Genomic DNA, 26785 nt, shown 5'->3' on the forward strand with positions numbered 1-26785 from the left:
GGACTGTCGCAGCTCTACAAGGGATAAGTCGGTCAGGCTCCAGTTGAGGCCCAGGAACAAAACATTTGACATTTGTTCTGCAGGATCCTCACAGGAACTCCACTTCAAGAAAAAATCGATCCCGTTTCCCCCGCGGACGCAGACGGACGTTCGTTTCCGAACCATCGCTCATTGGACCGTCGCTCAACGACTCGGCTCAGAGGAAGTCAGAGAAGCGGATCACCACCATCCTGGACACCTGACGAATGGCCGCTCAAGCAGAGCAACGGGGGGGGGGCCTCCTCCCTCCTGCTGCCCCCCTCCCCCTCTCCCCCCACAACACCATGCTGTTTATCTTCTCCATCATCTTTACAACTTCTGGGGCGGAGGGTCTGACGTCTGGACCGTCTCCACAAGATGAAGGGGTTTGGTCCAGATTCCTCCTCCGACTACAAGTACAAGTGAACGTGGAGAAGCTGCAGCAGAATCTCCGATCTTCTTGAGGGAATCTCCCGGAAGTGGCAGGAAGGAGTTGAAAGTTGGGACCCGACGTTAAAGACAGAACAAGGCTCCTCAAGTGTAGATGTTGGTAACTTCCAACATTTGAGCCGTAGTGACAGCGAGTCGTTGAAAGTCATCTTTAATTTCACTTCAGGTTTTTAACTTTGCTCTGTATTCTCCTCATTTTCCACAAAGATGAAAAGTCAAATCAAATGAAAATCAACAACAGTTTAGTAATAAGACAAAAAAACAATGCTTCATGAAAAAGTGAGGGAAATAAGAATTAATGCCCCAGAAATACTAGTTTTCAAAGAAAAGTACTAATTTACTATAAAAGAAACTCTAATTTTAATCCATTTTTTTCCTGTTTGAGCAGCAGGAGAAGTAGTAAAACCTGTCCTGGACAATGAAAGGTACAAAGTACAATAACAAACAGCCTGCAGTACACAGAGAATGGGTCTGTCCATGTTATCTGGAGTGTGTGTGGGAGGTCGAGGGTTCACGGTGCGGTCGCTCCTCCATCGCTCAGGACACTGTTTGAATAACACTGTCAGGGGACGAGGCTCTGCCCCTGTGTGTGTGTGTGTGTGTGTGTGTGTGTGTGTGTGTGTGTGTGTGTGTGTGTGTGTGTGTGTGTGTGTGTGTGTGTGTGTGTGTGTGTGTGTTGCCTCGTCTGCTGACGGAGTCCAGGTGTGTGTAGACGTCAGATCTGTGGAGCGTCACTTTGTTCCTTTATGACCTTCTGCATCATAACAGTGTTCGACCTGACGGACCAGATTAATGCTCATTTGTTTTATACACACATCGCTTTCAGTAAGAGACGGAGAGTTATGGAGGGAAAACTGTCTCAGGAATGTGTATCACATGATCTACAAGTGAAAAGTCAGAGTTACAAATGCACATAATGATTTGTGCGTTACTTTGCATAGTCACCTCCAATCCACAGACAAATAGGAGGCGATTTCATTGATTTTATATTGCATTTGTTCTAATCTGTTATTAGAACAAATACAAGTTGTTTCTGTAAATTGCGACAACAAAAGCATCAGGATGGAGATTTAGAATCTGGTTTTCTTTCGCCGTGTGGATGTTGGACAGTGAACTTTACAACAGTTGGCGGGTGAAAGGAAATTGCGTCTGAGGCTGCATGAATATCACTGGACAGACGAAGAAGAAGAAGAAGATGCAATGATCTTCTCCCTGTGCAGTTCACTGTCTTATCATTAAACTTTCATTAACAATAAGATCCCTTCAGTTCTCTCGAGACGATCACATGAGGGCGTCTCCTCACGTCAGCGTACGTTCATCATCTGAACCGTCGTCTTCGCGCAGTCTGCTCTCCTGGAAGGTTTTTATTAAAAATACAACTGACAAAGAGCTGAAGCCTCAGTCTGCATGAGAAAAGTTAGACAGACCAACAAGGGCCACGCGGAGCAAACCGAGTGAAGTGATGCAGCAGAGAGAGGGAGCCGTGTCAGGGGCGGTGGGCGGCGTCTACAGTACATCTGCCTGCACATGCAAAATCTGTTCTGAGTGGAAAATCTTAATTTAAATTTTCTTCTCATTTTGTTTTTTCTCATTCATTTTTTTGGGCCTGAAACTATGAAGGCAACGAGTTTCTTTTGCCTAAAGTCAAGTCAAGTTTGACTTATTTTTACATTTCATGAACTGTAAAAGGGCAAAACAAAACCAAATCAGGGGAAATATCACTCGTGTTACGTGTCTGTGGTTGAGTTCTGCAGAAGACTTCAGTCTTTTCACAGGCACATCGTTCTCTCCGTGACTTCTACTACAAATTGGCTGTGACATGTAGAAATGGCGGAAGGCCCCTTTAACTTGCTGCACTGTCAATTCTGATCTGTTTTGAGCGGAAGCCTGATTACAAAGTGAAGGAATGATGGAAACTGAATATGTTTCTCAAACCACAGTGATTTGCAAAAGCATCAGATAGCAACAGCAGAAGACAGATTCAAATCTTCTGTCCATGATGTTTCTATTATTTTATCACATGCAGGGCTGCAGCCGACCAACGCCATGGTCGTCTTGGACCAATCGATTGGTCACGTTTTAAAAATATATATATTTCACTAAGAACACAGTGGCACAGTGCACTGATTCTATGTGGTAGACTTGTTATAATGTCCCACCTCCACCGATTTATAAAATATTCTGCGTCTGTTTCTGATTTTATTTTACAGAATGCCGAAAAAAATTACATTTTACGCTTTGAATTTCTTTATTTTCTTAGTTCAAGTTCTTTATATTTGGCCGTATTTGTATTATTTATTATTGTTTGATTTAAATTTATTTAAAATACAGTTTATGGTTGAACTGTATAATATCAAGCCTCAACAACTGATAACGAAATCTTAGGGATTGTTGCCATTTAAAAAAAATATATATCTTTTTTTATCAGCCGATATATATCAGTTTCGCACATTGAACACAAAAGGATAAGCGACGACGTGACACGAAACAACACAAAGACATGAAATTCGCTTCGTTCACTTCACTAGCTCGAGTTATATAAATATTATACAGTATATACATATTCGCAGGTCGTGTTAGTCGTGCGACTAACGCGACACAAACAATTCACTTTGCTCTGGAGTCGTGACAAAGTCGGACACAGTTCATCTGTGGGCGCACTAAGTTTCTGTGCTTGTGTGCGTGTGTCTCAGTAACCTGATCAATTATTAATTGTTCCAGTAACGGGGCCCACAGCCTCTGGAGCGGCTCCACGTGTCCCTGATTCACAGCCACAGCACTCGATACAGTCTCTTCAATCAACTTATTGAAATGAGCGAGAGACGGGCTGGAGGGAGGGAATGGAGAGAATCGGCTGTAAAACTGGAAAGAGGGAGGAAGGGAAAGAGACGGGGGAGGAGAGTCGGTGAGGGACCACCGAGAGAGACAGGAAGACAAACAGAAAGGGAGACGAGGAGCGGCGGCGTGAAAAGCGGTGAATTAACAACCGGCGGAGGTGACGGCTCCATCGGCGTGCGTTCAGGAAACGGAGCGGGGGCCCCGACTGGGTGGAGTGCTGCTCTTCATCGTCTCGGTGCTGCTCTGAAGCTGCTGATTAGAGAGCGACTCCCGGCCAGAGGTGTGCGTGGATGAATACAGATCTGCCACGTGGCCTCGGCCTCCGTGGGATCTGGGGCTGTTGCAGGTTTATCAGCGTGATGCATGGATCTCGATGCATCTTTTACTATTCGTATATTCAATATCCCCCCTCCCCTCCCTCTGTCCTGGCCTTCTCTCCTTCTAATCCTCGCGTGTCTGCGTCGCTCCCACGGCCGTGAAGTGTCCGCTGCTGAGCTCCTCCGGCTGTAATGAGTTGACTGTGTGTTCTGTCGATTAACAGCAGATTAGTTCACGTGGCCCCCGAGGCTCATCCAGCCCCCGGAGCTAATGTCCTGAGTTTATCTCCCTCCCTCTCGCTCTCTCTCGCTCTCCTGCACTCGAACTCTACGCTCTGCCTCATTTGTGATACGTTCCTCAAAAATCACACAGAGAGAGAAAAGGAAACAAAACCCCTGAAGTTAATGAACAATACCCCAAAGCTCAGCAGGAGACGAGGAAGCTCTGATCATTTTTATTTGAAAGACCTACTTTCCAGGAAAAAACTGTGTCTGTGTGTGTGTCGCCATAATTAATGAGCTCTGCCTGTTTTTGTTTAACTTGAAAAAACTTCCAAGACTTCTGGAAGAACATTTTAAGATGCAAACATTTTACATTATTAATATCCCTGACAGAATATTAGCACCATTTTTTTTAAAGGAACCGTGTGAAGAGATGAATTCCCTCGGACGCCGAACTCCTCTTGAATCATTTGTGCAGACAGTTGCCACTTGTGCACTGATTCATGTCACTCACTGATATCGTATTGAAATTCCCATAACTGCTGCCTGTTTCTCTCTCTCTCTAATGATTACCATCAAAGCTGAGCATATGAAACGCGCCTTTTACTCTTGTCGGTTAATGGTAGTGCGTAGTAAATACAACCCACCCATTGTTTCAACTGACAGCGCCTCAGGCACAGTGAGCGTCACATGACGCAGCTCTGCCGATCAATGCTATTGATCAGGTGAGGAATATATGAGATTGATCCCACAACGGCGGGAGGGGAAGGGGTGGGGGGAAAGGGAGTGAAATGGTGTAAACTCCGACAGCGATCCCGTCTCTTTTCACGTACTCCCATTTGAATAAATACTCAATTTACCAGTGAATCGTCTCCTACGAAATGGCGTCCACCCCCTGCGAGGCCGGTGATTTGCCACCGCGACTTCCTGTGATTCAATTTTCCGTATTCAGTAGCAGATATAGGAATGTTGCTCGCGTGATTTGTTTCATCATCATCATCATCATCATCATCATCATCTCAGCAACACACAGAGCCGCCGCCGCCGCCGAGGTCGATCCGCCACGCGGGATGATAGACACTTTCATTCCTGAGATGTCAAGAGATATAGACGTGTGTGTTTGTGTGTGTGTGTGTGTGTGTGTGTGTGTGTGTGTGTTTTATGCATTAGCAGATAAAACATCCCTGTCGTCCCGTGTAACCTCTGCTGTAATGGTTCTGTAATGAATATCCATAAACCACAGGCAGGAATCTGGACAACACTCAGCAGCCACACACACACACACACACACACACACACGCGCGTTTATGTTTGTGTGGTCAAACGTGCACAGTCATACCACACACACAGGTTTCAGAGGAACACACACACACAAAGATCTACACATGCAAATTTTATATTCTGCTATCACATATATTCTGCTAATCCCCGATTTATCACAAAGTAAACACAACGTGGATTTAAAGACAAACACTGGATTTAGAAAACAGGAACACGTGAACAAACATCAGTGTGATGAGAACGACCTCACATGACGGAAACATCTACATGTCCCATCTCCTAACATGGAGAGGGCGGGGCTTGTGACCTACACTGCAGCTGGCCACCAGGGGGCGATCAAGATGATTTTGCTTATATTTTGCCGATTTGTAATGTCGTCCATCGTTATAAACAGTGTCTGATCAGTCCTGCTAATGATTCCAGAAACCGGAAATGGAATCAGAGGTGCACCACCATAAAGTGTCCCCTGTCGGTCGCTCAGGGCTTTAACACTTGCCCTGACCTGACTTGAATCATGGGAAATGTAGTTTGCACGTCGAAACAAAGACTTACAATGAGGTTTGGAATAAAAATCATAACAGAATGGCTCTTAAAGGCAGAAGTAAAAATCACATCTCCAGACAGCTAGGCCGCAATTTAGTGAAGGACAAATATCTGTATCCCCGTGGTCTGGTCTGGTCTGGGTAAAAAGCAAAGCACTTAACACGACTTTCTGGAACATTTTTATTTATTCTTCGGTCTCTGTTGATTTTACCGTGACTCTGCTGTGGTGGATAGAAAAAGCTCAGAGATCCTTAAAGAATATAAGTCCGAGCTCTGCTCTGTCTTTTTGCTGCCGCAGTGAGGCCAAATAAATGGCCACGGTGCTGGAGGCCACCGTTTATTGCCTTGGAGTGCTTTCTATTTGGGCTTGTTTTCATTGAAAGCTATATATATATATTATATATAATATAAATAGGATGGAGTTATTGGACCAAACATGGTCAGTGAGAGAAACTGCAGAGACGGCAAGAAGAGAAACAAACATCTTTAGGCTCTGGATGCCCCAAAGATACATTTCTTTTTTTAATAAAGATTCTGCAAACCTGTAAAAAAGAATTACAATAACAACAACAACAACAACAGGGATTGTGAGGCGTAACGGTACATTGTTCTCTTCTTGGAAACTCTCCTGGTTTGAGATGAGACAGAATCCACAGTCGACGTAATGAGACCGCGTCTGAGCAACACTGACCCGTTGTTCTCATGTTGCCGAATAATGAGCGTGAAGGGGAAGTCATTGGTCAGTAAATGAGCCTGGGGTCGCCTGTCAAGTCGTTAGGTAATCATTAACTAATCTCATTTAATCATGACCTCATCACCCCCCCCCCCCCCCCCCCCCCCCATCCAGTGTTGATCTGAGTTACAGGCTCAGATAATGTATGGTGGTGGGGGTCTCATTGGCTCCGTCTGCTCTTAGTTATATGAAAATGTGTATTTTTGTTGTAATCTATATGATGACGTGATTCATCAAAAGTGTAATGAATAAAATATGAAATAACAGATGAGTTCAAATTCCCTTCTTACTGTTGGAAGTGGTCCAAAAAAAAGTGTATAGTTGAAAACTCACATTTGAGAAACTGGAAAGAAAATTTTTTTTTTACCTAACATGACAAAAAAGTTTCTTTTTTTTTTAAAGATAGTCATTGATTCAATTTGTATCTAATAAATCAGGTCAGTGTTAAACTTGCTAGTGGACGATCCGTTTCATTATCTACAGTATGTCCTGATTGTTGATCACCTCTCCCTGGTGACCGTGCCTCGTGTCCTATATACCAGCATCATATTTCCTGTCATCGAATACTAGTGTTGAGTATAATTCTTCATTGTGCTGTTGCATTTTAAACAATAGCTACAGAAATCATGTAACAGTAAAGATGAATGATTTGTATTTTCTTGGCACTCTGAACTGAATGTATAGCAGTGGCTGTGTAAAACAGAAAATAATTCTTTGGAAAATGATCAGTTAATAATGAGGCAGTTGTGAACTTGGTGTTGAAAGTGTAAATAGATCCACTTATAATAGTAATAAACTCCGTTTAGCTCTGCTTCTCTTACAACTAAGATCCACGGTGAGAAAAAGATGGCTGCTCTTCTTCTCCCTGGTCCATCTCCCCTTGTTCTCAGTTTTCTCCCACTTTGCTCAAGTTCTTTCCCTCTTTCTCTCTCATTCCTTCCTCTCTCATCCCATCCGTCTTTGTCAGCAGTCTGGACGGTGTCGGCTGCACTCACTCCTCTTCTTTTCTTTCTCCCTTATAAGGCAGCGTTTTAATACACCGTCTCGCTAACCCCGCCCTCCTCAACCCCTCCCACTGCGTTTTCCCCCACTCCCAACCTGCCAGCAGAGGTAGAGCAGCTCTCATCCATCTTCGAGGCCAGACTTTGACGTGCCTTGATGTTAAATTAAAAACATATAGCGCTAAAAGAAGTGGCCGGCCGCGCTCCCAAAGTGTCCGAGACACAAGCCCAGGAAATGAACATCATCCATCAAAAAGCTTGTAGACGAGCGAGCGCGGGCCGACGTCGACCATCTTTATAGCCAATTATAAGGCGGGAGGTGGCCGCTGCTTTCTTTCTCAGAACAAAACATAAACTCAGATACATACATGCATATGCATGCAACCAGCAGAAGTAAAGGCAGTCATGGAGACAATAAGAGAGACATCTCACTAGTTTGATGTTCGGTATTCATCAGTGAAGTGACGATGACTCCCAGACTTCTGCAGCGACGCCATTAGTCCACACATCAAATCAGATGTGATGCACGGCCTCACTAAGTCTCGGGAGCGGTTCTTCTACAACAACTGTTTGTGTTTCAAAGCCCCTTCATCAGCAGCTCATTGATCCAAAGGGATTTAGATCTTATCTAGATTTCTTTATTGTTTCTTTTCTCCACTTTTGCAAATTTCCCTTCTGGCGTCCACATTACTCTAAAACAGAGACGCTTGGAAATGCTGCTTGCTCCATGTTTAGTTTTAAATCTAAACATGGAGCGACTTTTGGAAAACGACAACACGATAAGGTTCCCGACAGAATGTCGACAGTCACGACAGAAACGTCGGTAACGCTTCCTGCCAGGGAGCGGTTCCACCTCGTCGTCGCACCAGGAAAAGAAATCCCTGCTCGTACTTTTCACCATCGCTGCTCCACGTTGTCATAGTTGTAATGGAACATTGATACAGTCGAGGGAAGACGGGAGCGTGGATGTGTTTATTGCAGAGCTCAATACACTGAGGAGACATGTGGTTCGTTACACAGATCAACTAGTGGTCAGTGCATGGTGTCCCAAAAACAGACCTAACAGACCAAGCATGTCCTCAACACGTCGTGGGATACGTGTTTTCAGCTGTGTCAGTACGGATGGACATACGGAGCTATAAAGCACGTCCAGTCTGTTTGCGTTCTCTCCGTCTGCTCTTTCACGGGAAGTAAAAGTTAAACCCAGAGATCTTCAGCGTACAAACTGTTTGATGGCTTCACTCTGACGTACCCTTCCCCCTGCCAGCCGTAATCAAGTCCCGCCTGCATATGAGGAGTGACAGAAAGAGATTGTTGGCAGCTGACGGATGGAAACACACACATGCGGCTTGTCAGAGGACTGTGGACAACGGACGAGGCTCCTGAGGCGACTCACTTGTGCCACAACATCAGGTTGTGGTTAAAATCACGGACGGATAAGAAGAGCGAGCTGTGCTTTGTTACAGCTCCTGGGGGATTCAGTGTCTTGCTCCAGGGCACTCGAGCAGGACGAATACTTGCAAAGAGTAGTACCAAAGTCATCTGGTTGGCGTCTGTCACCACCCAGCTGTCGTCTGTTCAAATACATTTCAGTGTGCGTCATCTGTGTCTGAATCCCTCGAGACAGATCTATAAATTATTACCTATTTCTCGTTCATGTAAAGATAAAAGTCTCCTGGGTTAGTTGTCACGTCTGACGTCTGTCATCCCGGTGATCTGTTCATCGGAACGCGACAGTGACAGTCTCCCTGTGTCTCTCTCTCTCTCTCTCTCTCTGCGGAGCGTCGTGCTCGCTGACGGCGCTGCTGTTCTCTCTCCAGTATCGACCTGAAATTCCTGGGCAGACAGAATGCTTTCAGCAGCCATCATGCTTCTGCTGCCGTGAAGGAAAAAGCTGGACACATTCCGCTCTGTTTTAGTTGTCAAAAAAAAGACACATGGCTGATGGCAGCGAGACGGGAGTGTTATTGTTCTCGAAATGAGAGTGTGCTGATGGCGAATGTGTTGATGTTTGTATTGATTGACTGTTTGGACACGAAGGAAAAAAGACATTTTCCTCTCTTTGTCCGTCTCTTCGCCGTTTTCTGCAGCCAACGTAAGTGTTCACCGTGTCAACAGTCGACTGTTCCCTCTCTCTCTCTCCCTCCTCCTCTTTGTCCACCTCTTCACCGCTCTCTGGCACCTGCCAGTTCACCTGCAGGACTAATTATGGAGCAACAATAAACAATAACCCCCATCCCGCCGGGCTCCCCTCCACTGCTGGCTGCGGAGCACATTCACTTGCACATTTGCTGCCACTATTGTAAATCAATGTGACGGACTGGGAGGTAAGCTGCTGAAAACATTCATGCGCCATGTGCTCGCGTCGCAACTTGTACTCGCAGATGAGTAAACAGGCTATCCAGTTGTTAGATGTCCACATCCATCTCGGCGGCCGACTGCTTGATGTTCGGAGGGGGAGCGCAGGTGGGTGATGGTAATGGCGGGCGGGTTGGGAGAAATTGGCGTCCTGGGAGCAGGGACAGGCGATCTGAGTCGAGCACCGGTGGCAGAGGATGCCAAAGACAGAGTGGCTGTATATATTAAACAGAAGGAAATGGCCGCTCGGGGTGTAGTCCAGATATGAGGGTGGCAGCTGGGGTGAGGCGGTGAGACGACACATCGTTTTTGAGGCCACGGATCCTGACATGAATATAGCGGTTTGGATCTGAAGGTATTGATGCTAAAAGTTTTATCCGTAGTGTTCGTTGGATACCTTTGTAGTGAAAGAGGAATGATATTTGTGTTGCTCTAGCTGAGTGGAGAAGTTCGTCGAGTGACACGAACGGCGCCAAGCGAATAGCACAAAGTCTTGAAATTCGCATCAGTCGCTCAAGTTGAATTATTTGAACTCCAGTGCAATATTCGTGTGACGCGATGGACAATTAGTGTTGAGATCCCCCGACACGACCAAACTCGCATGAGAGAGCTTCACTGACTTGCTCAAAGAGTCGTACCTCCACCAAGGCTAACTATCTCGCAACATTTTAAAAAGTGAGAAAAAGATGCCTGGATCTGCCCATTTATCCAGATTCACTCTAAAATGCAAAGATTCCTTCTCGGGTCATGCTCCACCCCCTCACAGATTTTCATGGCAATTGTTTTTTTAATTTATGAGTAATCCTGCTCACAGACGGCAATACGAAACACAAACCCTGGACTGAGGTAAAATGATGGTATTAAGGTTCATTTGGATAATCCAGAAAGCTCACCATGAACAGTTTACATATTTTTGTTTTGCCCTCCACACAGTGGAACCTCCTGTGGTATTTTATTTTATCTCATAATATCCAAAATAACCAGGACATTGTTTCTGAAAGAGACACTGCTGTTAAAACTTAACATTTTATTTATTTGGATTCTATGCATTCAGAGAGCACAAAGCAGAGACCAGTGGATAGCAATGTTCCCGAGAGGTAATCGGAGAGGACAGATAAGGTTCAGCTCCCCGGTGTTTCATCCATAAATTCCACTTTGGAACAAACCAGCGCTCGACCCATCTGCAGACATTATAAGTGGAAGGCAACCAATTGTGGATAATAGTACTTTTCCAAGGCAATAAGAAAGGTCTTCTCATATGATTAAGAATATTTTATCATTCTTTTCAAGTGTTTTGATCCAGTCATTTAGAAATGAAAATATCACGTTTCTTCATTCAACGTCATTGGTAAAACACTTGATGAGAGAGATGTTGCGGGTCTCGCAGAACCTGTTGGCAAGAAGGGGAGCATGTTACGTTAACAAGTGTGAGCCTGCTCGTAAACAGAAGAGGTGAATGTGTTGTTGCAGCCCTGCACTGTTTTTATTCTAATCCAGTTTTATGGCGACGTCAAATAAAAAGTTGGAACTCATGATAGATTTTCTTTTTCCAACCGTTCTACATAATACTAAGGATATCTTTTTTTCCACTGTACCCACGCAACACTGACCTCCTGAGAAGTATGAACTCTGTACGTGACAGGAAACCCTGCGTTGGCTGCAGGTGACTTGTGGTCACGGACTGCAGTCCAGAGGAGTGGGGAGACAGTGGAGCGGTGCGGGGGCGGTGTACCGCACAATACTGTACTGGAGTGTGTTTGTGGAGATTATTAAAGAGCCATATATTTCTGCCTGAGCCCCACAGGGCCTGGTCTTACCGGCTGATCTCCACGCTGGCAGACGGGTAATGAAACAGGCCTGGCTGGAGATTCATCACTGTGGAAAGCCGAGGCGATTCTCTCCCTCTGTCCTCCCTCGCTTCCTCCCACTCTCCTCAACATTTGCTCAAGTTTTCCCCCCTGCTCCCCCTCTCTCTCAGTTTTGGGTTTGTTTGAATGTGCTGCATTGCATCTGGCTCAACTACAGCATTCGTGGGTCTTGTGTCTTATCAGTCTTCTGCCCCAGCGACATGATTCTTTTTGGGGTTTGCTCTTTTATCACAACATGACTCAAACGCTTCAATGACACTTTGAGATAACACGGTTTCTCTGAGCCAATCTCAGATTTTTCCGACAAGCCCAGAGAACCGTCACCCGTTGGCGAGTGAGGTAACGAGCGAATGAGCTCATCCCAGTGTATCAAGACCCCAGATTCTGTAAAGACGGACGGCGCGTCCAGCTAGTTAGCATGGCAGTTCACATTCTAGCAGGTATGCTAGTATTGTTTGCTAACTAGCTCAGTTATTTGGTTGTCATGCTAGCAGCAGAGTTCAGTTATGGTTATGTAAACCATATCTAGACTTTATCAACACATACCATTATAGATCACACATGTCCTGTAAGGAGAGTCTCCCACTGAGCAGCTGGAAACTACATGCTAGCCAGCATGCTGGTTCATTTTTTACAAGGTTAGCTTAATCGTATGCCACCTAGTTAGCTCAGTTATTCGGTTACTTGCCCAGTTAATTGGTTATTTGCTAGCTAGTATGCTAGTTAGCATGCTAGTTCACATCCTAGCAGGTTAGCTAGTCAGGTTTGCTAACTAGTTATTTGGTTGTCTTGCTAGCAGGTTACATGCTCAGTAGCAACTGCTAAAAAGCTAAATTGACGCCATTATGTAGGTTTTGGGATGTGTAGCAGAAAGTTGAGGCGAGGAGACTTGATACGCAGTTTCAACAGAATTCAATTCATTAGCCAACACAGTAAAGCTCATAGATGAATCAACATGACTTGTATACGCTCTGTCTCGTGAGAAGGACACTGATTTTCCTTCATCAACAGGACACATGACGTTATTACAGGTTCCTTTCTCACACTGATCAATGACCTTCGACTTTCATTACTCAAGTCATCTGACCAAAAACAGGACGCATCTGTTTCCACCAGACGAGAGAGACTATTTTGCCAAACGTCACATATTTGCCTCAGAGTTGCATTTGTCCTCCTCCATCAGTTCCGGCACTATTAACTTTCTATTCAAGTGAAATTTCAGGCAAGTAATGTCACAAATTGGAAGAGCGGATGGGCTAGTGAAAAGCACATCATGTATTCATAAGAGCTTCTGTCAATACCTGGTTTGTTGGAACGAGGTGAATGCATTTTGTGTGGTGAAGTCTAATACTGCAGTGGGATGAGATGTCGGCAGGCGGAGGAGGGAAAACGGCCTAACAGGGGAAACACAGAAATCATTTTCTTTGGCAGGTGTTTATTGGACCGTGTGCCAATAAAGCTCGATACATTCAGTGGAATTGGAAGAGAAAAGTTGGTGGAGATATGACGAGAGGTGATGGAAGCGGAGTTGATAGAGATGGAATTGAAAGGGAAAGAGAGAAAGAGACTGTTGCACTACAGGGATCAATTACTAGGCTCTGTGAGTTATGGCATTTGCTGCACCAAGTACCATGTGGCTTTATTGCACTGGGACAGTGTTGGGAGGAAGAGGGATGTTATTAACCACACAGAAAGAGAGTGAGAGAGAGGAGGCCGGCATAATCAGAGAGGAAAAGAAAGAGCGAGACGGAGAGTTCAGAGGGAGAGGGTTAGTGGAGGCTTCTCCTCTTTCAGCCCTCGACGACGCTCTCGCTCCATTTCTGCTTGTCTTGCACTTTCAAGCGTGGAGCCCATTAAAGCGGCGGGCGGAGTAACTCACCACTGATAATCAACAGAGAGGGAGAGAGAGAGCAGGTTCGCAGGGAAAAGACCCCCGGCCTCGTTTATCATGTTGGATTTTTCAATTGAATCCGACCGCGCCGTAATTTCTCAAAGTGGGGAGGAGGTGCACAGATTGTACTTTTACACAATGAATAATCAAGACGAGGGAAACTTAAATATTGATTTGTAAACGTTATGGGGAGGAAATCAGGTTCTTTGACACATTTCCAAATCTGCACATATGATAGTCACAGCTGTTCATGTACTAAACAACTTATACAACTTATACAATACTAATTTAACACAAATATGAGAGCAAAAATGAGATCCTTTATAATTCATATATACAATAACAACTACATAATGTCGAGGGAAAAGGGGCCTGATAAAACATTTTAGATACCAACATATTGGCTGTTGTATACTATATATTACAAAATACATTTGTCAGAGTCCTTTAGATGTAATTATCAAACCATTATGACAATTGTAACTGAGGCTTGATATTTTACCATTTAACCATAAACCTTATTATAGATTATTATAAATAAAAGGAAAACAGAAATACAAACAAATACTTAGAACGTGAATCAGGAAAGTAGACATTTCTTACGTAAGAGGTAAATCTTCTTAATATTGTTTTGAACAGGCATTGAAAGGCCACCGAAGGCTATTAGATGACTCCACTTTTCTCCTGAGGAAAGAAAATAAAAAGAAGGCAGGGCAGATGGCAGAGGGGAGCAAAGACACAGGAAGAAACAAGAGAGAGCCACAAGAGAGAAGTTTGGAGATGGATGATGATGACGAAGAAAGAGGAAGGGAGGTAATGATTGGAATACATCCAGAGCCACATGGAGAAAGACATGAAAGAGGAGCACAGAGAGCCAAACAGAAGAAGAGGGGGATTTTGGGAGAAGGAGGAAGGAGGAAGGTCTGGAGGAATCACAGTGAAGAAGGCGAAAGAAAAGACTTTGAGGAGTGGGTTTTTTTGGGTGGGGGGTACAGAGTCGGGTGAGGTCAGGATTCGACCCTGTGGTGTCCCATGGTAATTGGAATTAGGTGGGGCGGGGGGGGGGGGGGGGGGGGGGGGGGGGGGGCGGAGGAGGGGCAGAGGGGGGGCAGAGGGACTGGAGGAAGCAGGCGACATGATAATCAATTAGAAGCTCAATCGGAAACATGAGCCACTCGGGGGGCCTCGTTCCCCCTACCAGGCCTCCAGATGGCCCCGGCCCCCCAGCCCTGTGTGGGCCCTGTCAGAGCACACTAAGTGTGTGTGTGTGTGTGTGTGTGTGTGTGTGTGTGTGTGTGTTTGAGAGACAAAGCCATCTGCCAGGAGTGCAAAGGGAGTTCAGCAGATGTATCTGCCGCCACTAGGGGCGCAGTAGGTCACAGACGACACTGTCGTGTGAGAGAGTGGGGACTCCCACCAGGCTGTCGTTGAAGAAAACAAATCCAAACTACGTATAGTGAATGTGCAGATTTATGCAAGAACCACTCTTCAAAACTTCAACTAACTTTTGTACAAAGTCACTCGTGAGTAGAACCCGATAGCCAGTAAAAATCAGCTGATATGAGAAGTTCTTTTATTTAACACGAGTAAACAATACAGAGAAGATGTGGATGTATGTTTACAATTGATCTAAAACGACGTATGCTAATTTTCAAAATTAAAAAGCCTCAATTACATTTATTTGTCAAAAAGGGAGCGATAACGACATCTTAGGAATCATTGACAATTTATTCATCTTTTCTTCTTATTAATATAAATCGGCCGATATCGTGGGGCTCTCCTCAGGAGATGCTGAGAGCTACGTTATCCTATCAGTTTTATATAATAGATAAACTAAGCCTTGAGAAACTAGAGTACAGTGGATGCCGAGTTCTGGTTTTGCTGAAAGTTTCTACAGATGTTAAAGTCTGATTTGACCTATTTCTCACCTCAGATGTTTGCGGGGGAAGTTTTGGGGAGAATGTGATGTTTCGGGAGCAGGTGCCATGTTCAGTGATCGCTGCTCTCATCCAGTCGGGGTGAAGGAGGAGGCTTCAGTTTGTCGACGGTCTATATATCAACCGTTCTGACGCTCCCCTGATGTGCTGTACGTCAAGCCGCTGTCGACTCGGATGAGAGAGTGCAGCGTATAATAGCAAAACTCATGATATATAAAAGGATGGAGGGGCCAAGTGCTCTATCAGCTTCTCGTGCATTAGGTGCAGGACTCCTTTAGGTGCTCTCCGAGATAGATGGTCACAGAAAAGAAGATGTTCTGGAGGCACTCAGGAGGAAAAGTAAAGCTGGTGTAGGGATAATGGTTTAAAAACACCTTCCTGTTTTCTCCGCTAAGTGTCTTCAAAACTCCGGATACGTACGTAATCCTGCAACGCTGTGACCTAAGGTTTTAATTCTTTCCTCATTTCCTTATTTTTATTCCCTCATTAAATTTTCATTCCTCAATGTACTTTGTCGTTTTGGCTCAAAACAGATATGAGGAGATTATCACAATTCAAGCGACGGAATGTATTTTTTCACAGTCAAAGAAGATGAAACTGAACTGGGGCCAGTTTTCTGGATCTTTCTGTGTGATGGACGGTTTCCTACACCGAGCTCTTGTGCCTCTGCTTCATCCATCAAGGCCTTTCGAATGAGTCAAATGTGAACACACGAAAGAAACACAAACGTTGCCCATCTGCCCAGAGGGAAGAGTCAGTCCGTCAGTCCTGGGCAGTTCATGACGTTCGTGATGTTTCTGATCCCGGGAGGAAGTGACTCGAAAGGCCGGAGAGCGGCAGATGTTCGTCAGGATGGGAGGCGTTTCGGAGTTTGTTGCATTAATAATGTGTCACTTGCACCGGGGCCAACACGAACGGTGTGAATAACGTAAAGATGCAAAATTAGGGTTTTTCGCTTCACTCGCTCAAGTTGAAATATTTGAATTATGGTGAATTATTCGCCTTACGATATGTTGCAAGAGCCAATTAGCGTTGAGATTTTTCCGTGGGTTGTGTTTACACGTGTGGAAATGTGCTTTGTGTTTGTTGTGAACGCAGCCTCAGACATTTAGGTGTGTGAGCATAAAGTGTTTCCATTATTATAAGGAATACAATAAAACACATCTTCTGTGTGTTTCTGTGCTGCAACTCTCATAAAAAAGAACATTCCTCCTCCAAAACCTCATTCACACATCTGCCATCAGTGAAATTACCAAAGTCGGCCGTTGAAATGAAATGTTGTCACTATGGTAACGTAAGAGCATTAACTGCTTTCTTTTTTTAAGCTTTCTTCTAAATCTTCTGTGCCTAAAATGACAAGTTATAATGGAGTCGATCAAGTTTGAACTAAGCTGGAAGAAAAATCTGTAAATGAAAATGTAGGCGATTAAAAAAAAAACTAAACTTTAAAGAGCAACACTCCTTTGTCTTGAATCACTGAAATAAAATACACACTTTTAAGTTTAATCTCTTTAGGAAGGAAATTATGAAATGAAATGGTGGCCTCAGGGATGTGCCTGATCTGTCAGTCATCGTCACCGGACCGTTAACTCCTCCCCCTCACGTACGTTACCGTGTCGCTCTTTAATCTCCCTCCGTCTTCTCTCTCCTCCCGTCCATCATCAATGTGTTGAATCTTATTCGGCCACAACCATGGACGTAAAGCAACGGGACGTAGTCGCCGGGTCCAGAACATGAAGCCTGCTGCTGTTCACTAACCAACGTGTTTCCAGAAGTCTATGATAAAAATGACTCTATACTTGTCACTTGATTTATAACGTCAGTTAACATAAATTGGCTTTGGCGAATATTTCGCTCGAGTTCAAATATTTCAACTGGAAAGAAAATCCGCGTCTCTTCGCGTCTTTTTGAATTGACTTTGTTCGACTCGCACAAAATAATGTGTGTTGCGTCTGGTGTGTCACGCACCATCAGGGTGAAGCACATTTGTCTCATTATAAATCCCTTAATCCCATAATAGTGCCGAGATATTCTCTCTTTATGTGCTAATGTCTATTAGTTCTCTTATTTACACTTTCATTATCTGACCTTTGTTATTAATGATCGCTCATGAGCGCCATCATCTTGAAGACACCTGTTTGATTCTCACCCTCCTCTCTGTTTTTCCTCCCCCTGTCCTCCCCTCGTCGTCTGTAGGCGAGCCTGCGGTGGCCAGAGAGAACAACTGTCTGAACGCGGCCAAGGCGTGCAACCTGAACGACACGTGTAAGAAGTACCGCTCGTCCTACATCAGCCCGTGCACCAGCCGCGTCTCCACCGCCGAGGTCTGCAACAAGAGGAAGTGTCACAAGGCCCTGCGGCAGTTCTTCGACAAGGCAAGGCCCGTCTGACGCCAGCTTATCGACAGAAGGAGAGACAAGGAAAAGAAAAACAACTGATGTCTGATAAAAGCTGAATGTAGATCACAAAAAGAACCTTCTTCAAAAGGAAGGATGATTTCTGAAGTGGTTGTCAAAAATCACGATAAATAATCACACAGGCCTTTTTGTTCTGGGTTCAGTCATCAGACACGAAATATGTTTTCACTGTCTGAGGCATTTCAATGTAAAACATCATAATTACAGCCCAGCCCCCTTTGTGATGTTCCCTCTGGAATATCTTTACTGGGACTGTTTGGAGTAAGACCTTATATGAATAAGTGGAAAACTACAAAGATGGTTAATGTTAGTGTGATGTATCACTTTGTTTTCTCTTCTCATGGCAGAATATTCTGTGACTGTTACTTTGTACAGTGTTGTTCAACATTAACGTAAAAAACATATTGATGCAGTTGTTCTACTGAGGCAACGTTAAGTAGGCAAGGGAGCAAATTATGACATTAAGACTACATATTGATTTTTTTTTCACTTAAACTACAAGTCAATATTTAGTGATTATGTTTTATCTGAGTGTGAATGCGAAACCACATGACCTTGAGAAACCACATGACCTCGAGAAATCCTCCAGATCACATGAAATTATGTTTTAATTTTCCAACGAGAGCAGGATCATATTGTCTGGATTGAAGGAAATATGAGCAACAATAAAAGAAAACTTCAGACCTCAACAAACAAACCAAAAAGTCCCACAGAAGCAAAATGTGTCTGAAAAGTGGTTCAGTAAGAAAAGAAAAGAATAAATCACAGTTTCATGTTGGGTTGTGAATGTGTTGTGCCACCACAGGTTCCCCCCAAGCACAGCTACGGCATGTTGTACTGCTCGTGTCCGATCAGCGACCAGACGGCTTGTTCCGAACGCCGCCGCCAGACCATCGTCCCCGTCTGCTCGTACGAAGAGAAGCAGAAACCCAACTGTCTGGAGCTGCAGGCCTCCTGCAGGACCAACTACATCTGCAGGTAGGGAACCGAAGACGTCATCATCCCCATATTAAAATCCTAATTATCGGGGCGGCCTCTGTGATTCTGCGGGACAGTTCAGGAGGTTTAAGAACGGGGTCACATACGAGGCCAGTGCGAAGAAGAAAGATGCAGAGTGAAATTTAGCATTTCACTTCACTGGGTCAAGTTAAAATATATTTAACTCAAGTTAAAATATATTTTAACTTGAGCTTGGTGTTCGTTAAAATATATTTTAACTTGAGCTTGGTGTTCGTTAAAATATATTTTAACTTGAGCGTAATATTTGTCTGACGAAATATCGAAAAAGCCAATCAGTGTTGTTATTATACTCACGGCACTTTGCAACTTAATATTAATCATGTTGCACGAGTTCTGCCGCGTGAAAATGTGATTTGTGTTCGGCTCGAACACCAAGATCAACTACTTGATCCAGAATCTTTAATGTGAACCAAGTCGTAAACCGAAAACTTAATTCCCTTACTTTTTTTAAGGGATCAGCATTTTGTATTTGCTAATACACACACACACACACAAACACACACACACACTTTCCCCATGGAGAACTTCTAATATTGTATAGTCACTACAGTCACAACAGCAAGTAAATGTCTGGCTTCACGCCTGGACTCAAACACACACACACACACACACACACACACACACACACACACACTCACACACACACTGCGCAGTAAAGCAGCAGAGCTCCTGCATTTAGAGTCAGAAGAGAGTCATTCAGTGATGGACATCTGACATCAACATCAGTGTATGTGTGTGTGTGTGTGTGTGTGTGTGTGTGTGTGTGTGTGTGTGTGTGTGTGTGTGGCTCTCTGGATTAAATGGAAGCATTAGGGAACATAAATGAGCTCCATTTGGCCTGAAGCCTCAGGTTTCCCTCCCTCCTCTCTCCTCTTAGAAAGCGAACTGCCAGACGACGGTTAATCCTCTGCTGCAGGTTTCTGTCCGTCCTCCTTCCTCACGTGTCGGCCGTTTTTCTTTTTCAGTAGTGTAGCGCACTATGTTTCTAAACGTCAGACACACACACGCTCAAGGCCGAACAACAGGTCTCACTGCAGCGCTGCCTCCTCCTCTTCCTCCTCCTCCTCCTCCTCCTCTTCTTCCTCTTCCTCCTCTTCTTCCTCCTCCTCCTCTTCCTCCTCTTCTTCCTCCTCCTCCTCTTCCTCCTCTTTTCCTCCTCCTCCTCCTCCTCCTCTTCTTCCTCCTCCTCCTCCTCCTCTTCTTCCTCCTCCTCCTCCTCCTCTTCTTCCTCTTCCTCCTCTTCTTCCTCCTCCTCCTCTTCCTCCTCTTCTTCCTCCTCCTCCTCTTCCTCCTCTTCCTCCTCTTTTCCTCCTCCTCCTCCTCCTCCTCTTCTTCCTCCTCCTCCTCCTCCTCTTCTTCTTCCTCCTCCTCCTCCTCCTCTTCTTCTTCCTCCTCCTCTTCCTCCTCTTCTTCCTCCTCCTCCTCTTCCTCCTCTTTTCCTCCTCCTCCTCTTCCTCCTCTTTTCCTCCTCCTCCTCCTCCCGGTCCATTTGTCAGTTAGTGCAGATACATTACAGCCTCGCGTTTCCACAAGCTCCCTCACCGTATGTCAGGTGCAGCAGACAAGTCTCACCACGCACCTCCTGACGCTCTGCACCAGACTAGTCAAAGAGTGTGTCTGTGTGTGTGTGTGTGTGTGTGTGTGTGTGTGACTGACAGACAGACAAACACAGATGTCTGCTCTCCTTCAGAAACCTTGATTCTGACTCCAGATCTGCTTTTGGAGCAATGTGCTCTTGAGCAGGAACATTACAGTATTATTTTTTATTATCTAGTTGTTAGTTATGTTTATATTTTTAATATCCATTATCAACCCACGTGACGTCACCCGTTTTGACGTTTTTAAAACCGGAAGTGGAATTGGGGGCGTGGCCTCACTGATAGCTCATCCACCTACACCAGCAGCCATAGACCGTAGTTATGGACCCTAATGTACAAAATGAACATCATGTATTGAAGAAGACTTGAAACTAGAGATTGAACCATAAACCAAAACCTGATAAGAAATAGGATCCAGATTGTGAAAAGGTAAACGTAGATCCTCGGAGTCCGTTGGAAGGTTTCTCGTCGTGGCAGAGAGTCGGAGCATCGCTCTCACCCTCACGTCTATAACGGTGGATTTCTCAGGAACCCGAAGCCCGTTTCAATTTCACATGCCGCTGCTCCTGCGGCGAAGGTGTAAACAAACATTTGTGGAGAGGCAGCGAACGAAAGAGAAGCAGACGTGGAGGAGAATTACCTCCAGCCTCATTCACTCCAGGATGTGAAGCAGCCGCAAGCGAACGTCACAGGGTCATTGTGCTCCGGCGACGGGCGGCCGTTACCGAGCGCTAATCACATGGAGAGCAACGACTTCCAGCACCGGGGGCATTTGACTGGCAGAATCTGAATCTCCTCATCTAGAATCCGTCGGACATATAATCACGTTTGGCTCTGAAATGTTTTCTGATCTGAGTGTGTGTGTGTGTGTGTGTGTGTGTGTGTGTGTGTGTGTGTGTGTGTGTGTGTGTGTTGCAGGTCACGACTGGCCGACTTCTTCGTCAACTGCCAGTCGGAGCCTCGCTCGCTGTCGGGCTGTCTGAAGGAGAACTACGCCGACTGCCTCCTGTCGTACTCGGGTCTGATCGGTGAGTCCACGCCGACACTGAACCGTGTCTCGGCCCTTTACTCCAGGTCTCTGCGGGTTGTTGTTCATTTTCTCTTTATTGACGTCTTTGAAAGGATCGTTCTTTTTTTTTCCCCCCCGTGTGTTTCTGTTGCTTCTGAAGTTCTAAAATCTGGGAAGTGCCGCTGCAATCAGGGGTCAGTGCCCGAGGTGGAGCACGGGAATGATGAGATGAAAACAGTGGTGAAGATGCACAAACCCCAGGGGGGCTCAGACTCCAAGGAGCGCTTGAGGGAGGAACGTATCATCTTGGGAAAAATGGAACTTCACCGAACACCGAAGCAGTTTTCAGAAAATAACTCTTGGGTCCGGTTTGTTGGCCAGTCACAACAGCAGGACATGTTCTGCACCCTTCAGGCGAGTGGTGGAGTTCCCACTCGCTCGCTGTGAACCTTCCTGAGGGGGTTAGCAGGAAAAGTTTCCCCAAAAAATGTGCTCTCGCAAGGCAGGCAGTTTGCAGGGATTTTGAAATGCTGCAGCTTCACTGCGCTACAGACAGAACTACAGACAGTTGTTAGGAGTTTAACAGTTTGTCCAGGTTGTTTAAACTTTATTAAATCCGTCATTGTTCGTCGAAGTCGTCGTCGGACTTAAGCAGGAATAAATGTGGGGAGTGCAACAGATGGAAACGACGGATGAAACTGTGACACTAAGGTCCAAGTTGAATTTCCTTTCATGAAGCTTCTGCTGTAACAAGATTCTCCATCGTCGCCACAACAATGAGCTCTCAGGAATTAGTCCCTTGACCAGACCACACACACACACACACACACACACACACTGTGACCACACACACACACACACACACACACACACACACACACACACACACTCTGTGACCACATACACACACACACACTAACACACTGTGACCACACACACACACACACACACACACACACACACACACACACACACACACACACTCTCTGTGACCACATACACACACACACACACACACACACACACTGTGACCACACACACACGCACACACAAACACACACACACACACACACACTGTGACCACACACACACACACACACACGCACACACACACTCTCTGTGACCACATACACACACACACACACACACACTGTGACCACACACACACGCACACACAAACACACACACACACACACACACTGTGACCACACAGCGCCAGTTCATTCTTCTATCGGCTGCAAAACAAAAAAGAAGGGCCTGTGTTGGAGCACAGCCAGCGCGAGGGAACAATCCATTGAGGGAGTGAGAAATCACTGACTGAAGCTATTTACTTTCCCTCGCAGAGAGAGAGAGACGATTCTTCACTCGGGCTCCTCTCTGCATTCTGCTTCCTGCCGACGCACCGACATGCTGCACTGCTGCTGCACGCCGAGCGGACGCAAAGAAATGAACAAATAACTTTGTTATCATGGCGTTTTTTAATTCAACACAGATGCAGGATGATATCTGTCTCTTAAAGGGTTTAAATTATCTTCTTTTTTATCCTTGTCGGCAACAATTCACAGACAATCTTGGTTTATGAATCACGATGAAGACAATATGAATGAATTAATTTCGGTCCTGACTCAGGTCAGGTTGCCAGGTTGGAGTGTTTCCATGGAGACAGCCATAATGTCTGTGAGAAGACGGGACAGGCAGGTTTCTGGGACACCATGCACTGACCACTTGTATGACCCGTGTAACGAACCAGCAATCCCCATCAACATATTGAGTTCCTTATAATAGATATTTCTGCTGAAGACGTCCACGGCGTCCGTCTTCCTGATTCAACCGCATTGCGTTTTTCTCTTTTTTCTTTTTCCATCACACGAATGACAAACACCTGTGGTCTCCTCCGTCTGCCGCAGGTACGGTGATGACGCCCAACTACCTGCGCTCGCCCAAGATCAGCGTGTCTCCGTACTGCGACTGCAGCAGCAGCGGCAACAACAAGGACGAGTGCGACAAGTTCACCGAGTTCTTCACCGAGAACACCTGCCTCCGTAAGTTACCCCCCCCCCCCCCGACCAGCTGACGTCGGCTCTGCTTCCTCTTCTCTCTTCCAGCTCAGGATTTATCTGGTTTTGTTTTCTCTTGAGTTCTTTTCTGCTACTCTTCTATTTCCATCCCCTCTGCTCAGCGGGCCTGTGTTGCTCTTTTATCCTCTGGTTTCTGTTCCCGTCTCCTCCTTCGCACCAAATATATCCCATTGCCAACGCTGCCATTGTTCTCCCTCTGCATTGTAGAGGAACCAGTCACACTGACGCTCTGAGCGCTGCAGCACAACTCCTGCTCCAGATCTTTGGCACAAAGCAGCACTTTCATGCAAACCAGTTGAATTAACAACCCCCACTTTGTACGAACACACCTACTGTGTCCACGGAGGCCGCGGTGCAGGGTTCTCCTGCCGGGCTGCGGCGATACGAGCCACCATGCTGCGACCAGAGCTAATTTAGCTGCTTCTGTTTTGATGGTAAACTGGAAGTCGAGGAAACCTTTTAAGTGAAATGTGATTCTTCATTGATTCCCGTACGGAGGTCGGGAGACGGGGTGGTGTGGAGAGAACTCAGCTCAAGGACACTCAACTGAATAAATCACCTGAGCTTGTTTGTGGTAAAAGAAAATGTTCGCTGAGACGAGTTCCAGTCTGGATGGAAACAGATTCAGTACAAGAACCTTCGCCGTTCCCTCGTCAGATGATGGAATCTGTGTGAAATAGAAGAAATAAAAGTGATCCACAGATAACAGGAAGGTTTGAGGGATAGTAAATGGTTTATTGGCTAAAAGTTACATCTGGTCGCGTGACGATAGCCAATCCAGTCAAGCGCTCCCTTCTGCTCAGAGTCACCGTCTGCACCAAACCTCACACACTCATCCATATCTGTCCTTCATATAACAACTTCTTTCTTGGCCCGTGTCAACCGAGTGGCATGGAAGTTGGTTTGGTCTTTTTTGCGTCACCTGGCTGAGAAACAGACAAACAAACAAACAAACATACAAACCAGAATGTGTCAGTAGAACATTCCTCCAACAGTCGCATAAAAAGACGGCTTGTTTAATTTAATATGTTTATAATATGTGTAATATTACATGTCAGGGATCGCGGTTTAGCTGCCGTAGATTATAAATGCTGTTTCTTTTGTGTGTGTGTGTGTGTGTGTGTGTGTGTGTGTGTGTGTGTGCGTGCAGCGAACGTCTTTTAAACGTTCTCTTGACTGAATGCGTGTGTGTGTGTCAGTGGGAGATTTTCCGGATCAAAGAGGGTTAATGTGGGTTAAAACGAGCTTCTCTCTTTATATCTGCTCTCTGCTTTGATTCGCTGCTGGGAGCCGAGCGAGCGGCGGCGGCGTGGAGGAATATTCCTCCTCTGACTCTTCAAAATGACTCTGAGTTCTGTTCTCTCCTCCTCCTCCTCACTTGGCCGTTTCCATCCCTCCTTCTGCCGGTTCTCCTCCTGCTCTTCTCGTCTCTCTTCGTCTTCCCCTCCATCCCTCTCTCCATCCCTCCCTCCATCCCTCCCTCCCTCTCTCTCTCCCTCCCTCCATCTCTCCCTCCCTCCCTCCATCCCTCTCTCCCTCCATCCCTCCCTCACTCCCTCTCTCCATCCCTCCCTCTCTCCCTCCATCCCTCTCTCCATCCATCCCTCCATCTCTCCCTCCCTCCCTCCATCCATCCCTCCCTCCCTCTCTCTCTCTCCCTCCATCCCTCCCTCCCTCCCTCCCTCCCTCTCTCTCTCCATCCCTCCCTCCCTCCCTCGCTCCCTTTCTCCATCCCTCCATCTCTCCCTCCCTCCCTCCATCCCTCCCTCCCTCTCTCTCTCCCTCCATCCCTCCCTCCCTCCCTCTCTCCCTCCCTCCCTCCCTCCCTCTCTCTCTCCATCCCTCCCTCCCTTTCTCCATCCCTCCCTCTCTCCCTCCCTCCCTCTCTCCATCCCTCCCTCCCTCCCTCTCTCTCTCCATCCCTCCCTCCCTCCCTCGCTCCCTTTCTCCATCCCTCCCTCTCTCCCTCCATCCCTCTCTCCATCCATCCCTCCATCTCTCCCTCCCTCCCTCTCTCTCTCCCTCCCTCCCTCTCTCTCTCCCTCCATCCCTCCCTCCCTCCCTCTCTCCCTCCCTCCCTCCCTCCCTCTCTCTCTCCATCCCTCCCTCCCTCCATCCCTCCCTCCCTCTCTCCATCCCTCCCTCCCTCCCTCCCTCCCTCCCTCTCATTAAGCTTGCTCAGCAGTAACTGGAACTGACAACTCTGAACATCCTGACACATGCCGGCTACAGGGTCATGACTAGAGAGAAACTCCGAGGGAGAAAGAAAAGAACAGAGAGAGAGAGAGAGAATAAGAAAAGACGCAGCGAGGACAATTTATGTTCTCGCACTACATTTGAGATATTTTATAATTACTGTCTACAGAGATTTGTCCGGGGTAGAAGACTGTGGCTCTTCATGGACCCACACATACTGGTGTCATCCATTTTGGTTCTTGACCCTTCTGCTTCTCGGGCCGTGACTTTTGCTTCGACCGAGGGGATTAGAGACAGTTCATGTAAGATTAGTCTCCACTTCCTCCCACTTAAACTATCATGTTTGTTTTTACCTTTAACTTCATTCAAATGAAATAAAAAGAATGATTAGAGATTATTCCCACTCGTTGATCGAATCCTCACGTCTCCTTGCGAGTCATCTTCCGGCCTCTCGGAGGAGACGCCAGCCTCAGGTTTGAAACTATGGTTTAATATTCTCCAGAAGACATTGACGTTCTAATGTATTCATCGTCGTCCGGTGTGAGTCCCACTCCCCCATTTCTCTCAATGTGCACCGACTATGCAAAGGTAATTGCATAGTCCAACATGATCTAAATTCTAGTGTTACAGAAAAACCTTGTACATGTAAAGTGAGACAAAGTGCTGGACGTCAGCGAGAGGCCAACACAAATATCTGCTGCTGTGGGACGATGATGTCGTGTTTGTGGTAAATGCACCGTGACAATCTCTTGCCGCGATCGTCGCATGTGAATGACAAATGCCGGGAAATGTCCGGGCCCAATTTTTCCAGACATTTTCCAGAGTTCATGTCTGAAAAACAGCTGAAGTTTTGGTCTTCGGTTCAGAATGAGCTTCAGGTCGAGGCGACGTCCGTCATAGTGTTGAGGATTAATAGTGTTTAATGGTGAAGAGGTAAAGTCGTTGGCCCCGACACACTGTGTATATCTTGTACATCGTCGTGTGTTGGTTCAAGTCTGCAGTCGCTGCAA

At 45.9% G+C, this 26785-nt stretch overlaps 1 protein-coding gene across 4 annotated transcripts in view; it reads left to right on the forward strand.

Annotated features, from left to right (window-relative positions):
* gfra1a (gdnf family receptor alpha 1a) overlaps positions 1–26785 on the forward strand; it is a 67694-nt gene that overhangs the window by 31460 nt on the left and 9449 nt on the right. For all 4 annotated transcript variants that reach the window (XM_035606683.2, XM_035606686.2, XM_035606684.2 and 1 more), the window contains 4 exons: positions 17654–17832; positions 18680–18852; positions 21411–21520; positions 23409–23543. In XM_035606683.2, the coding sequence (XP_035462576.1) occupies positions 17654–17832; positions 18680–18852; positions 21411–21520; positions 23409–23543 (597 nt within the window). The remainder of the gene's footprint in view (positions 1–17653; positions 17833–18679; positions 18853–21410; positions 21521–23408; positions 23544–26785) is intronic.

The sequence above is a fragment of the Scophthalmus maximus genome, chromosome 10 (genome assembly GCF_022379125.1).
Source record: "Scophthalmus maximus strain ysfricsl-2021 chromosome 10, ASM2237912v1, whole genome shotgun sequence".
NCBI lineage: Eukaryota > Metazoa > Chordata > Actinopteri > Pleuronectiformes > Scophthalmidae > Scophthalmus > Scophthalmus maximus.